The 15926-nt window shown below is 51.5% G+C and overlaps 1 protein-coding gene across 2 annotated transcripts in view; it reads left to right on the top strand.

Moving 5' to 3' along the window:
* Window positions 1–250: 250 nt before the first annotated feature.
* CAPN9 (calpain 9) overlaps window positions 251–15926 on the top strand; it is a 54369-nt gene continuing 38693 nt past the window's right edge. For both annotated transcript variants that reach the window (XM_016940689.3, XM_016940679.3), the window contains exons 1-4: window positions 251–572; window positions 8110–8179; window positions 12238–12356; window positions 15385–15518. In XM_016940689.3, coding sequence (XP_016796178.1) covers window positions 360–572; window positions 8110–8179; window positions 12238–12356; window positions 15385–15518 — 536 coding nt within the window. In that variant the 5' untranslated portion in view covers window positions 251–359. The remainder of the gene's footprint in view (window positions 573–8109; window positions 8180–12237; window positions 12357–15384; window positions 15519–15926) is intronic.

Here is a 15926-nt window from a genome sequence, read left to right as displayed (position 1 = left end):
ACCTCCTGGACCAGTTGGGTTTCTTGCTCCTTTTCCTTCTGAAGCAATCCTCTCTCTCCCATTAGGCCCCCTGAGTGCACTAAGCAGAGGTGCCGCCTCTGAGTGGAATGTGCCAGGCCCCAGAGCTGCCTCTGAGTCTGCAGGAGTGCAGAGTGGGCAGAGGGCTCTCTCTGCTGTTTTCCATCAGGGCGTGTCCCATCTCAGTCTAACAGGGAGGTGCCCAGAAAATAGGTGGAGGTGAGGGCCACTCAGCCCAGTGGCCCTCTGAGCTGTTCCTTCTTGACCGGCACACACAGCTCGCTTCTTCACTTTCTTTTCCATCCACTGCCGGACCCAAGCCAGCCTTCCAGGGAGCAGCCATGCCTTACCTCTACCGGGCCCCAGGGCCTCAGGCACACCCGGTTCCCAAGGACGCCCGGATCACCCACTCCTCAGGCCAGAGCTTTGAGCAAATGAGGCAGGAGTGCCTGCAGAGAGGCACCCTGTTTGAGGATGCAGACTTCCCAGCCAGCAATTCCTCCCTGTTCTACAGTGAGAGGCCGCAGATCCCCTTTGTGTGGAAACGACCAGGGGTGAGTGGGGCGAGCAGGGGAAGGAGCACAGATGAGGCCGAGGCTCAGCAGCCCCCGCAGGAAGTGGAAACAGGGGCGCTGGGGAGGGGCCGGCTACGCTCAGTGCAACTGAGGTGCATCATCCCAGTCTACCGTGGAAAGCTTTGCAGTTTGGAGGCAGAAAATAATGTACAGGCCTGGGATGCTCTGCGGTGGGGACCCGGGGCATCTGGTTGTACCAGCTCCCCGGCTCCAAGCTGTCTGACTTCCACCGAGGCTGAGGACCTGGAGTCAGGGCGGGTCTTGTCAGCAGGTGATAGGCACGAATCAAAACCTTATCCACAAGGACAGGCCCCCACCCTGTGTGTGGTAACACTGAGATCACGTTATGTACAGTGTTCTGTGGCTTCTGACCCAGAGCTGAGGGTACTCAGTGTGGATGGATGTTTGGCTCAGCAAGGTCTCAGCAACGGGGTGACAGATGGAATACAAGGGAAGCAGGAATCTTCTCCCCAGAACCATGCACCCTCCATTCCCAGAGATCAGGGTGAACAGTGCCCCACCTCTGACAGTCTGGAGGTGTCGTCCCAAGAGGCACCAGCTGGTCACTGGGTCCCAAGAGGTGCTAGCTTGTGCCTGGGACGCCATGTCAATATTTGCGGTGCTGGATTAGTCAGGGCTCTACCTCTGACCCGGCGCCAGCTGGGCTGGCTTCCATTCCCTCCAGGTGGGTACGGGCCTGGGAGTGGCTCCTGTGGGGTCCAGTTGCTTTTGGGCAAGGAGGGGCAGTACAAGGGATGCTGGTCCTACAAGTGAGATCCTGAGTGCCCATCTTATCCTGACAATTTGTCTCATGCATATAGTCATATCACTTCATTTCCCTGAGCCTCAGTCTCCTCACCTGTAAAATGGGAACAATAATGGCTAACGAAGGCCAATGTCTAGCACACAGAAGGTTTCCAGTACATTACAGCTATTGTCACATTATTACTATTACTGATACTATTATTATGATCATTACAATGATTATTAGCTCTGAGTCTCATCTTACATATGAGTAGCAAAGGACTCATCATAACTACCTCCTCACTATCTCCCAACATTAAAATAATGTTGATGATTAAAAACAATTTTTTTTTAACGCACATTCACAAAACCTCTGGGCTCTTCAGGGGCAGGACCAAAGTGAACCTAAGCGGGTGTTTCCAAAGTGGTAAGGGTTTTATTGCTGTTTCCTGCAGTAGGCAGTGTGGGGTGTATGTGTGTGCACGCACTTGTGTGTGTAGGAATTTGTGTATGTGCATGTGTGTGACTGTGTGCACATGTGTGTGGATATGCATAGGCGTGTATGTGGGGGGTGGGTGACTGCATGCATAGGCACACAGGTGCTTTGATCTTCACCTGCCAGGTAATTGATCCCACAAGGTCCCATGCTCATGGGGAAATCACAGTGAGCATTCAGTGGCCCTATTGGAGTTGGGGTGAAAGCTCCCAGGCACCTTCCTCACCAAAGCCACGCTGTGATTGGTTTTGGTTCTCTGCATATGGCCAATTGCAGTGTGAGATCACGGCACTGGCAGATCACGTGGGGTTGCACTTTACAGACAGGATTAGTAGGTCATGCTCTGCTAAGTAAGAAAAAGGACATTTCCAAACTAAAAAAGCAGAAGTTACAAGACATAAAAGAGTAACCCTCTGAGGGGCACTGCCCACGACCGTTAGGTCTCCCTGGGCTTATTTCCGGCCTCAGCGCACGAACAAATGGGCGCGTGGGCAGCTGCCCAGGCTGCAGGCTGTGGGTGCATTTTTAACTGTGGGCAGAGATTTCCCTGCAGTTGATGTCAGGAGCCCTGGGAAATAGAGTTAGAGAAATTGATTCCCTGGGCCCCTGGTGAGCAGAGCCCCTGGCCGGAAGCAGCGGCTCTTTCTGTTTGATCCAGGGTTTCATACAAATGCTCATGTTCTCTATAGGCACTTGATATGAAAAGGTTGGAAGCACTTTTTCTCTTCCTTAAAACGGGGACAATAATGCAACTTATGGGGTCCTCATGAGGGTCAGCTGCGTTACCACGAGTAGAGCACTTAGCAAAGAGCCTGGTGTGTAAAGAATCAGTGCCAGTCCTTGTTATTTCTACTGCTGTCATTGTAACCTAACACCATCGTCTCCTGACTCTAGGAGGGCCCCCATCCGTGCAGTCAATATTGACATCATCTAGTTTAAAGTGTAATCTGTACTCTACAACTCACTTACTTTTTGTCAAAGTTAGAATTCTCCAAGATAAAAGCTGGACGCACAAACCAGCATGGAGGGCATCTTTGTCTCCCCCTTCAGAAGTCTCCCCTCCTGGGACCAGGGCCACCAAGGCCTGCCCAGCGACTCTAGAGTCCCAGATCTCTGCTCCAAGGGGCTGTCTTCCTTAGTATTATCTCCTCTGGCATTGCCCCAAACGCTGGGTGAGGCCTTCATCCACAGGCCAGGGCCCTTGATACACACAAGCCCCTGCCAAGATGCACCCCGACCTGCCACCCAGCCCATGCCCCTGTACCAGCCCTCTGTCCCTTCTTCATCCCACTGTCTCCACCTAGGGCAGACCCTTTATTGATCTTAACCCAGGTCTACTGTGTTGCTGTCGTTCCCACAGACTCATTTTCAGAATCTGTTCTGCCTTTTCCTTTGTCTGCAACTGAAGATTGTCCCTTTGGTCTGGTCCTCATTCCCGTACCCCTATCTGTTTCTTATTTAGGGGAGTTAGGAGCTTTACATCATATCTTACAGATTTCTGTAAAATCAGGAACAAAAGGGCTGAGGATGAGCATGGAGACTCTTTTTGCAGCATGGAGTCGCAGGGAGCCAGGGGGTAGCGGGCCATAGGGAAATCACAAGCATTGCCAGGTTCCCTGCAGACCTCTGTGGCTTGGGCATCATTTGCAGTGGGACTCAGCATTACACGGTGCACGTCTCAGCAGCCCGTGGGACCGTGGGGCTGGACGGCCCTCCTCCTCAGCACCACCTTCTTGTCAAACACAGCTGTGCTTGGGGAGGGTGAGCAGAGCACAAAGCCAAGGGGACATTGGAGGGCAGTGGACAGCCAGTCTTGCCCTCAAGGGAGCCCAGGGCAAGGAGTGCGCTGAGGGTGACTCAGGGAACTGGCTGGGAGGGGCTGGGAGGCAGAGAGGGTGATAGGCTCAACCTGGAGAGAAGGTGAGATCACCCCCAGGTCTCATGCAAGGGACTGTGGACATGAGTGGAAGTGGGTGCACAGAAAGAGGAGGAGGGAGTATCGGGTGGGGTCTCCCAGCCTGATGGGGAACAGCCACCATGCAGTCCATCCCTCCTTGTCTGCCTGTACCCATTTATTTTTGGCCAGGCAATTCCTCCCCCAATTCTCAGTGTAAATCCAGGACACCTCCCCGAAAGTGCCCACACCCCTCTAGCCCATGTGAACAACCCCTGTGGCAGACCTGTGCACAGCGTGGCATGTGACCACAGCCTCTCCTGCACGGTGAGCTTGCCGTTCCCTGTGCTGCTCCCCTGACCCCCAGGAGGGGTTGTCAGTTGTTCTGGGACAGCCCCAAAGGCGCCACGGACTCCACAGTGCTGGGCACATGACAGGGATCAGCACATAGCCATGAACAGCAGCGTCTGGCATCTCCAGACCTTGCTAGAAATGTGGATTTTCTTCACTGGAAGGCCATGTGAAAGACAGAATGAATGAAAAAGAAAGAGAGAAAGACAGAGAAAAAGAGAGAAGGAGAGGAAGAGAGAGAGGGAAAGGGAAGGGAGGAAGGGAGGAAGGAAGGAAAGAAGGAAGGAAGGAGAGAAAGAGAAAGAAAGATAGAAAAAAAGGAAGAAGAGAAAGAAAGAAGAAACAAAGAAAGAAAGAAAGAGAAAGAAAGAAAGAAAAGGGGTGGCTTTTCCCTTTGTGAATTATTCACTGTGCTTAGTAGAGGAAAGTGTGTCTTCGGCTGAGCCCCGATGATGTACAAGGTAAACAGAACAGTCCCTGAAAGCAAACATTCCAGGGTGCTTGGCCCTTAGTGCTCCAGGAAAACCACCTGGTGGTAGGGCTGTGGGGTGGGGGAGGGGAGGGGGAGGGGGAGGGGTCTGCGTGCCTCCCTCGGGGCTTCAGGCATCTCCAGGCAGCAGTCTAGGTTCACTTCAGGTTTGTCAAGACCCCTGCAATTGAGACACCTCTGATCGTCCTATCACAGGACTGTAGCTTCAGGTAACCCCTTCCTCATGGCCTCCCAAGCAACATTTCACAGGAACAAATGTACATCCAGGATCGACACGCACATGCAGGACACTCACACGTAGACAATGCTCCCAAGTGCACATGCAACCAGCATACATGTGGAGCATGCACAAGCACACACGTGTACCACACCTGGGCACACACAACAAGGCAAGTCACAGGCACCTTGCACATGTGGGCGTGTGGGCCGTCAGCATACACACCACTCCCAGGCATCTAACCCAGGCCCACCGCCTAGCTGCCCCTTCCACATATGCGTCCGCAAAACCCCCTGTGACTGGCACGTGTGCACACCAATTCCCAGAAACACTGACCCACAGAGGAGTCGGTCACACATCCAGACACCTCCCCAATTTATACCCGATGGCTAATTCGTGTTTACTTGGAGAGTTTCTGAGTTTTCTCCTTTTGTATTTTTCTCCTCATTGGGTGCGATTTGGTTTAAAACAAAAACAAAAACAGACCTCTCCTGAACAAAACAACCAATTGCAAGATAGGAGCTGGGAGGCGGTGGCAGCTGCAGGCACAGTTGGTACGGTTGGCGGGGCCAGGCCTGCAGAAGGCTGGGGGAGGGGAGGGGCAGGGAGGATGGGAAGGAGGCGGGCATCCAGGAACAGCCCTGCCCCAGGAGCTAGCAGAGCCTGCTGGGCAGGGATCTGTGGCTTTTGGAGTACATTTTATGTCCACTTGAGGAGTGAGTAGCATTGGCAGTGGGGGCATTGCTTGCCAGGGCTATCCCCTGGCAGGGGCTGGGCAATCAAGACAGGGAGGGCTTGGGGGACTCCTGGGTTTCCCTTCGGGCAGGCACATTCTGCAACAAGCCCAGAATGTCTAAGCTGGTGACAGATGAGGATGCAGCCGTGAGAAGTTAAATGGCCCACCCTGAACCCTACTGCTGAGCGGGGCAGGCTATTCCTGGGACTCTATTGAGGCCCACTGACATGGTCCTGGTTTGCATTGTCCTTCTGGGCTCAGCTCAGAGCCACCTGCAAACTCCTGCGCTAGCCAAGGTGGAGGAGGAAGAAGAGCAGTGTGCTTCCTACAGATGAGAGGGGTCCGCACAGGCAAGCCAAGCCAGGACCCCAGAACTGAGCAGCTGCCCCCCACCTTCACTCCCTTTCCAGCCACCACGGAGATCAGAGTCATTTAATGAAATGGCGCCAAAGCTACCTGGAGCTGGGGGTGGGAATGCAAAGACGTGTGAGACCTGGCAGAGGACAGGCCAGCATTTGGGAGGTCCTTACTTCTGCCGGGCCTGGGGTTTTGGCGCATCTAAAAACACCCCGTGTTCTTCAGAAATTCTCCTGGCCAAGCTTTCTTGAGTATTTTAGACACTAATGCCACACATAGCTCTCCCTGGGCAGGCGCCCCTGGTGTCTGTCACTCCTCCAGGTTGTCACATCCTGGGGAATGCAGAGAGAGCACCAGCATTTGAAGCTTCTGCTCTTGGTCCTGATAATCCCCTTGACTTCAAAGAAATCTCTGTCCTGCCTTTGATTCTTTGGGACACAAGATGAGAGGAGAAGCAGGGTGCTGAGAAGCCTGAGGAAGACAATTCAAAGCAGAGGTCTCTCGGGGAAGGCGGCGCAGCTTGAGCTCCCCACGTGGCGTCCGCCCAGACACTGCTGGAACCTTCCACCTCCAGCCCAGGCCCCTCCTCAGTCCTGGTGCGTGGAAAAGTGGGAAGAGGTGGGAAAAATCCTTCACTCCTCTGCAGGCCCTGGCCCAGTTAACTCACCACCCCTACAGGGTGAGCCAGAAAGTGCCTCGCTGCCACAGGATTGGCTGTTACCTCTCCCGGGACCGGCCCCGCTTCCTCCCTCCCTCCCTTTGTTTAGGTCTGTGCTCCTCTGCTTCCCCCAGAGACGCCTCCCCTGCTGACTGCTGTAGCTAGCCTTGCCCCATCCCACCCCTTCCCTCTCCATCCTCGCTCTTTTCTCTCCTGGTTTATGGTTTGTCTCTTCCTCAAATGCAATTTGCAAAACTCTCCTGAACGAAACAACAGCTTCTGGGAGGTGGTGGCAGCTGCAGGCACAGTGGGCGCCGTGGGTGAGGCCAGGCCTGAGGCAGGCTGGGGGAGGGGCGGGGCAGGAGGCTGGGAAGGGGCGGGGCTTCCGAGAGCACTGCCCTCCGCGTCCAGGGCAGCTCCACCAGGGCAGGGGCTTTCCCTCTCTCTTTGCTGTCGTCCAATGTCAGGAATGGAGCCCAGCAACTCAAAGAGTGGAAGAATATATGCATATCATAAGATTGCTTTCTACACTTTTTTGTTCATGTTTTATAAATACCCCTCCATATTGTATATGTATATATTAATATGTATTAATGATTACATTAATACACATAGTGTATGTGCTTATGTGTAATATAGAATAATATATATATAATGCACTTCGGTGAAACAATATGAGAGATGTGTGCATATCTCTCTTTATATGGTATAGATACATGAAATTTTACCTAAGCGCATCTCTGTAAAAAGAAACACTGAGCAAGGTGGCATGTGTCTGTAACCTCAATACCTTGGGAATCCAAGGCGGGAGGATCACTTGAGGCCAGGAGTTTGAGACCAGCCTGGGCAACATAGCGAGACCCCCATCTCCACAAAAAAAAAAAAAAAAATTAAAAAATGGCTGGGCGTGGTGACTCACGTCTGTAGTCCCAGTTACTTGGGAGGCTGAGGTGGGAGGATTGCTTGAGCCCAGAAGGTCAAGGCTGTAGTGAGCTATGATCATGTCACTGCACTCCAGCCTGGGTGACACAGCAAGATTCTGTCTCTAAACCTATATATATTTGGAATCCACTTTGTAGGGGAAGGATTATGTAAAGAAAGAAATGGAGAAGCTGGCTGGGTAGGGAGTATGTTTAGTCCAAGGCCAAGGCCCCAGCCTGTGGTACATGCATTACTCAGCTCGTTGAAGCCCACAGAGGTGACAGAGCTCACAGCTGGGATAGCCTGGACTCCTAGCCCAGTGCCTGAGTGAGCACAGGAATCCTCAGTGTGTGGCTGATGTCCAGCTTTGTGGCCGGGTGTGGCCTGTGTTTCTGGCCAGAGATTGGTGCTGAGTGCAGCTCAGGAGGCAGGACCTCTCCCCAGCGGAGGAGATTTACCAAAGATGAGCCCAGGCTTGTCCAGAGCATAGAGAGGTGGCAGCCTTTTACATCCACGTGGCCCTCCTCAGGGAAAAGAATCAAGCACAGGGAAAGCCCTCTGCCCCAAGAAAGCAGAGAGACCCTGAGCCCACCTTTTCATGGTGGTTTGCAGCATGGCAGGTCTCAGCCTAATAACACTCTCATTCCTCCAGGAAATCGTGAAAAACCCAGAATTCATTCTTGGAGGGGCCACCAGGACTGATATCTGCCAGGGAGAGCTGGGTGAGTGTAAGTGGATGGAGCATGGCGAGAGGGAGGTTGAGTCGCTGGGACAGGCAAGCAACTGCAGCATGGGGTCCCTGAGGACCCAAGAGGCACGGGGCTGGGGGAACAACACTGCTTCGGCCTCTGCTTCCTCACTCCCTCTGAATGGAGTCCAGTGGCCTCAAGCCCCTGCACCTCTGTTCCTCTAGAGTCAGACATGCCTGTGATGTGGGGCTCACAGCCCCGGAGTTTACAGAGGAAAGTGACACCCAGCAGCGTCGGTCGGGCTCTCCTACACCACCACAGTAGCTAACACCTGCACACATGAACTCAGTCACTTGCGAGATACTCTCCCCAGCACACATTGCCTCATTCCATCTTCACAACCCACCCTCCTAACGTCACAGATGAGGAAATGGAGGCTGAGGAAGGCTAAATAACTTGTCCAAGGTCACAGAGGTGGTAGACAGGCAATCAGGATTTGAACCCAGACACTCCAGCAGCAGAGCCCTTACTGCTAACCATTATACACACCCTGGGGAGCCGCTCCCCAGCAATCCAGTCTCCCTCCTGCGATGAACCTGAGTGCACCTCAAGTCACTCAAATTGGGTCCTGCATTTTAGGACTTAATCCAACTGGGCTGGGTTTACCTTTGTTCTATCTAAGAAAGACAGAGAGAGTGAGAGAGCGAGAGACTTTCTTTTAAAAAACACCAGTGAAATCAGCCGAGAGAACAAACCACTGCAAGCTTGTGTGGATCCTGACTTATTTCTAGCTGAGGTTGTCACTGTGGTCTATTGGTTAAGAAAGGCCATGCTGGAACCTCCCTGCTGAGCAACTGAGCTATCCTAAACACAAGATCCAAAGTCACAAACCTAGACTGATGTTAGTTAATTAGCTAGACAGAGAGACAATTGAGAGAGAGAGAGAAGCAGATGGATAGATAGATAGAAACATAGATAATAAGTAATAGATGATAGGTAGAAAATGGATGCATAATTAGATAGATAAATAGGTTGATAGGTTGATTGATTGACTGATAGACCATACAAAATAAATATATAATAATAGATAGATGGTAGTAAATAAAGATAGGAAGGTAGGTGGGTAAATACATGGATGGATGGGTATAGATAGATGATGGATGATAGACGGAATTAAAGTTGACCCTTTAACAACATGAGTTTGAACAGTGCAGGACCACTTCTAAGTGGATTTTTTTCAACCAAACACAGACAGAAAATACCGTGTTCCAGGCTGAGTGTGATGGCTCACACTTGTAATCCCAGCACTTTGGGAGGCCGAGGCAGGAGAATCGCTTGAGCCGAGGAGTTCAAGACCAGTCTGGGCAACATAGTGAGGGCTCGCCTCTACTAAAAATTAAAATTGAAAAATTAGCCAGGCTTGGTGGTGCGTGACCATAGTTCCAGCTACTTGGTAGGCTGAGATGGGAGGATTGCTTGAGCCTGGGAAGTTGAGGCTGCAGTGAGCTGAGATCGTGCCACTGCACTCCAGCCTGGACAACAGAGTAAGACACTGTCTCAAACAAACAAAAAGGAAAAAAAGGAAGGAAAGAAGGAAGGGAGAGAGGGAGGAACGGAGGGAGGGAGGGAGGGAGGAAGGAAGGAAGGAAGGAAGGGGGTAAATATACTATTCCAGGATTTGAAACCCGCATATACAGAGGGCTGACTCGGTATAGGCAGATTCCACAGGGCTTACTGTGGGACTTGAGTATGCACAGATTTTGGTATACACAGGGGTCCTGGAACCAATCCCCCATGTATGCCATATTCTAGATACAATGTAGACTTTTCAAAAGGTTTACATTCAGGTGGTCCTTCTCCACAAGATCCTCCCTGCCACTGCCCACCTCTCCCCCTCTTCCTCTGCCTCCCTTCCCCTCGACCCCATAGTCCTCCATTGCTATCCAATAGGAAATCATTCTACTGGCTCCTTTGTTTTTCAAAGTTTTGGTTTGTCACATTGGCATAAACATATATTTGGAGTTACAACCTTATATTTTACCTTAGTGGATGGTTGATTCTAAAGATTATTTTGTAACACTTTTACTACACCAAAGTACTGTACATGGCATATATATGTTATAAAGAATAACAAGAAAATGAACAGCCGTGATCTGTTGCCACCCACAATAAGAACTAGAACATCTGGTCGTGTAGAGTGCTCACACCTGTAATTGCAGCGCTTTGGGAGGGGGAGGTGGAAAGATCTCTTGAGCCCAGGAGTTTTAGACTAGCCTGGGCAACATAGCAAGACCACATCTCTATCAAGAAAAACTAGAACACACTTGGAACAGCATCAAGGCCTGCTGTTATCTGCAGGGGGTGGGGGTAGGGGCGGAGCTGGGTGAGTGTGAGGGGATGGAGCATGGCGAGAGGGAGGTTGGGTTGCTGGATCAGGAGAGCGACTGCAGTATGGGGTCCCTGAGAACCCAAGAGGCACATCGTTCCCCCTGCAGTGAGCCAAGATGGTGCCACTTCACTCCAGCCTGCTCCTCCCATAGTGCCCTCTGCTCTGCACCACCCAGATAGCCAAGCAACACTCTGACCCGCAGAGGGCACTTCTTCCAGGCACAGCTGGGTGGCCAGCCCCATCCATCTGCCCAGGCCCAAGAGAGAGAAAAGCAATCTTGTTTTGGCTTCTCAATCTCCCCGCCAAAAGCTCAGAGCATTTCTGGCTGAATACACGTGAGGCGTTGAGTTCTCAGGTCGGGAAACACTCATTTTCCTCAATTGGGCAAAGTTGAAACTTGGAGGAGAGCTGGGAAAGGTCAGCCCACAGCAGAGGTCACTCTATTAGACTCCTGTTGGCCTGGCCGCCCTGAAGCTGAAAGCAGACACCAAGTCTCTCCTTATCTTTGCATCTTCTGCATGGCACAAGGTCTGCCACCCTAGAGGCACTTGGTAAAGTTTGCTGAACAAACGATACTGCAGGTTCCAGCCATGTCACTTCCTAGTAGCATCTCCCAAAGCTGACCCGAGGCTCCCAAAGACCAGCAGATGCATTAGAAACCAATCCTTCTGTGCTCCAGCTAAGGCTAGGGGTGGCTTGTACTCTGCTGGTGACACCTCTCAGAAAGCCAGAACCAGGGCGATTCGGAAGTAGCTTTCCCGATGTTCGGCCCTGGCGAGTCTCTCTTGCCTGTGTCAAACAGCCAGAAAGGGCCATATTACAATGTCCCAAGCCCAGTGACATATGGTGCTTTCCAGAAATGTGAACTCAGAAACTGCCAAGCTGAGTGTGATGGGCTCTTAGGTTCTGATGACGTTGATGTTGTCTACTGAAAACAAGTGAATCTGGATAAAGCTGATTCGGATAAATGGATCCTCCCAGATATCTGCTTACACAGGCAGCATCTGAGACACTGTGAGGCACACACCAGACACAGCCCACGCTCAGTGTGGGCAAAGGAATGCCTCCAGGAGTCTGGAACGGCACAGATAGCACAGATAAAATTGTGTTTGATGTTTGACTTCACTTTTTAGTTTTCCTCCAGATGTGTGTTAACATGAAGACACAGCTGGGAAGTTCAGTAGGTCAGTCAATAAATCTTGAAAATGCAAGATAATTTAAAGCAAATGGAGCCACCACGGAGATACCATTATCTGTAATTAAGCTGAGTCTGGGTTGGGGCTGCAGGGAGATTTCTAACCACCCTCCCAAGTACTGCCGAACCACTTGGGTGGCAGCTATGAAATGTCTGCTCGCCCAGCCCATGCTGACACTGATGTATGCAGTCTTGGTCCTCTGGAAAGGGAGTTGCTGGAATTCACAGAGCTGATGCATCAGGCAGCCATATGTCTGAAACCCAAGTAAGCATGTCCTATAACAGTGCCAAGAAGGCAACAGCTGTTTATGATAGACGGGCAGAGAAGAGCAGGCAAGGGAGGCAGAAGGGGAGGAGAAAGGTATTTGTTGGTGTCCTGTCTGTTTTTAAACAGGTAGAAAAGATGTGGCCACATCTGAAACTCCCCACATCCGCTTCTGACACAGAGTTTTCCTATTTGCTGTGAAATAGCAATGAAAATTGTGATTTATGGCTTTCATTTTGCAGGAGACTGCTGGCTATTAGCCGCCATCGCCTCCCTTACGCTTAATCAAAAAGCACTGGCCAGAGTCATCCCCCAGGACCAAAGCTTTGGCCCTGGTTATGCCGGGATATTCCATTTCCAGGTAAGAGGGAGCCCTGGGCCAGTGGGTTTACCTCTCTGGGGCCCGGCATGAGGGCAGGTGCATTTCCACACTGCCTGGTAACCCTAGAAAAAAATGTCATCAGATCTGTGTGACATATGGTCCTAAACCATGCTAAAGCCACATTTTATCATGGAATAACAGCTAAATGCCTCAGAAGAACATTAACGGCATTGCACGGTGAATCCTTATGGAGCATACATTTAAAACTATAAGTGATGTTTTGGCAAATCTGGAGGTCCATCTGTTAAGGGTTTTATTATTTGGAATTTCTTGTGCTTTAAGCACAAATTGACTAAACCGATTATACCTCCAGGAAACTGGTTGATTTCTCATAAACAGAGAGGTTCTCTTTATGGAAGAATTGTAAATTTGGAGATCTTGAGGGATTTTAAAAAATAAAAACTGAGAAAAATACAGACAACATCTGCTGGAGTCCCGTGTGACCCGCAGACCCTCAGCCGAGGTGCACATCGGGAGAGGCTTGCCCCCAGGAGATGGTTTCCTGCTGCTTCACCTCACTTTCTATCCCTCCACTCTCTCCTCCACCCCTGTCCTTATATAGGGTTCGACCAGATACTGAAACTTGCCCCTTGTTCTTACTTAGGTGGGTGACCTCAGGCAATTTTCTTAGTGACATTAAACCTTTCTACACTCATCTGAAAAAAGGAGAGACTGACAGTTCCCTGCAGGCTTCCCGTAGAGCTAAATGGCATCACACACAGGAGCCGGCACAGAGCCAGGCACCGAGTAGGCATTCCTTGACCTTCCACCCCAGACAGTGTCACCTTCTCCTGACTCACAGGCCACCACTCAGGGCCAGCCCATTTCTTCTGTCCCTGAGGCCTGCAATCTGATAAGCAGAGGTACTCTCAATCCCTGTCACCAATAGCACAGAAGTGTTTCAAAGGCAAAGAGAGTGAGCAGGTCACATGTAGCTCAGGGAGCATGCAATTCCCAGGGGTCAGGCCTCCTGCACCGGCTGGGAACAGAGTCACTTTGGGTCCCAGGGAAACTCTACCCCTGCTCTCTCACAGACCTGCCACCACCTGGCTGTCTCCCTTCCCATCCTGTGACTTCTGCTGAGACCACAGTCTTGGTTTGATGGCGCCCCCAGGAGCCGGTCTTTCCCCAGTCCTCTTAAACACACCAGGGTGGCAGTGTTGGGGGTGGTTAAGCTCAGAAAATCCAGCAGAACTACTGCCTCTAAACCAGAACCAGAACCAGCAGAACTACCGCCTCTAAACCAGAACCAGAACCACCACCTCTTGGGCTCCCAAAAGGAACAGTGTTCTTGTCCCTTGAATGTCACAGCTGGGAGGAGCCTTGGCAATCCCCTGACCCAGTCCTCTCATTAACTCCCGAGGACACTGAGTCCCAGGGAGTGGAAGTGGTTGATCCAGGGTCACAAAACAATAAGTAGCCAAGCCAGACCTAGAACTCAGGAGTTCTGGATCCAGCATCCTTTTGTGCTGCCAGGGATCAGGTGGGGGTGGGGAGTGACCCTGTTGATGCCTGTCAGTCCTGCGATAACAATACTCCGCCCGCTCCCCTCCTTGGCCTCCTAGGAAGCAGAGCTTTGGAAATAAATCCACCTCCTTCACACTCCTCTTCCACTCCTCAGCCACAGTACAGGTGTGCATGCTAGGAAGTTAGCAGAGCTCTCTGGGCTGGCAGATAATCTCTCCTGACTCACAGGCCCCCTGAGCCAGCCCCTCTGCAAGGAAAGCCAGCCCTGAGGCTCCTCCCCACTGCTCCCCTGCTCAGGAAGCCCAAGGCCCAGGCCCAAACTTTAAACACCTAACCCAACTGTGCCTCAGTCCCACCTGAAGCTGTGGATAGCCCCAAAAGCGGGAAGCCCTGGAGGGGAGGTCCAGCTGGAGCAGGTGACTAGAATCTTCCTTAAAACACACACACACACACACACACAGACACCCTCAGCCACATCGTGGCCAACTCTTCTGATTGGGATTGAATCACTGATGCAGCAAGATGCTCAGGATGACACAGCAAAGCTGTAAATAAATGGCTCCCAAAACCACTGTGCCTACCCTCCTCTTTCAACCCTTTTCTTCTTACTCTTAGAGGTTACCTTAGGATCGCTCTCAGGCCAACTGAACCAGAAGGAACAGGTAGGAGGTGGGTCACTGCAGGATACACAGAGAAACTACCATGGTCCTTGACTCGTTCCAACCTCCCTTCCTGTTCCCAGCAGACCACACACAAGCTCATACACATGCATACATGTGCTCAAACACACACGTGTGTAGAAGCACTTGCAAACACATGCGTGCATACATACATGCACACACGTGCACACATGTGAGCAAACACATGCTTTCACACATGCAATGTATAAATAAACCACAAACAGTGCACATACCTGTCATGCCTGCCTGTATGCACGTGTATACACATGTGTGTGCACATGCATTCACACACACCCACACTCCACTCATGTCTCCTCACTGGCACGCAGGGATTACTGAGTCCACCTGCCTCCTATGTGAATGGCCAACAAATCAGTCTTAGGGGCTCCACTTATGGGCGAGGAGGGAGCAAGGTTAAGGAAAATTGGAGCTAGACCCTGAAACTGGATGGGAGAGAATAACAGAGAACTGGGCTACAAAACAGCAAACCCAAACCCCACGTTACCATTCTCCCTCCCCCACAAAAACAACTTTCTTGTGAAGAAGAAAAACTAATTCAGAGCACCGTAGAGTGTCTACTTGTGAGTCCTGTCCTGCCCCCTGCATCGCCTGCGGCTTTGATGGGTTGACCCTGAGTCTTTCAGCTGATGTCAATGGTTAGAGCTGGGTAGAATACTCAGCTTGTAACTTGGTGGACAAAGCCCAGGTGCCCTACCGTGGAACCCGTGTGTGATTTTCAAAGCTGTCTATGGGTAGCTTGGTCAGAGGGGAAAAAAGCAACAGGACCAACATTTACAAACAGGGCCTGGAGCTCCCATGTAGCTGACTCGCATCATTTCTGTCTTTTTCCTGGGCAACAGTTCTGGCAGCACAGTGAGTGGCTGGACGTGGTGATCGATGACCGCCTGCCTACCTTCAGGGACCGCTTGGTTTTCCTCCACTCTGCCGACCACAATGAGTTCTGGAGCGCCTTGCTGGAAAAAGCCTACGCCAAGTGAGTGACAGCTTCCCCAGCTCAGGCAGCCTCCCGACAGGAGTCTCTACACTAGTCTTTGTAGTGAGCATCTAAGGGCTGGGAAAAAATCAGGGCTCTGGGTTTGCAGGTGAGGCTCAGCAGGACCCAACCCTCTCAGGGCTCAAGCAGGGTTGGAGGTGGTTTTCCTGTCGTAGCCTAGATGTGCCCATCTTTGGGAGCAGTGGCTACATTCATGACCCTTTTTCTCCCTGGGCCATGAATCTGGCCTTTGGAAGAGCTGGGAAGGCAAGCGGAGGGGAATTCTGGCTGTGCCGACCGCACTTAGTGCTTCACACTTCCCTCAGACACTGCCATGGCTCAAACATCTGGGCTATTACGCACGTGGATATAGAGACATCAATTGTCCGTCCTACGGGATGCTTCTTT

Source organism: Pan troglodytes, chromosome 1 (assembly GCF_028858775.2).
Source record: "Pan troglodytes isolate AG18354 chromosome 1, NHGRI_mPanTro3-v2.0_pri, whole genome shotgun sequence".
Taxonomy (NCBI): domain Eukaryota; kingdom Metazoa; phylum Chordata; class Mammalia; order Primates; family Hominidae; genus Pan; species Pan troglodytes.
The sequence above is the reverse complement of the archived record's forward strand: the minus strand, read 5'-3'. Positions and strand labels throughout refer to the sequence as shown.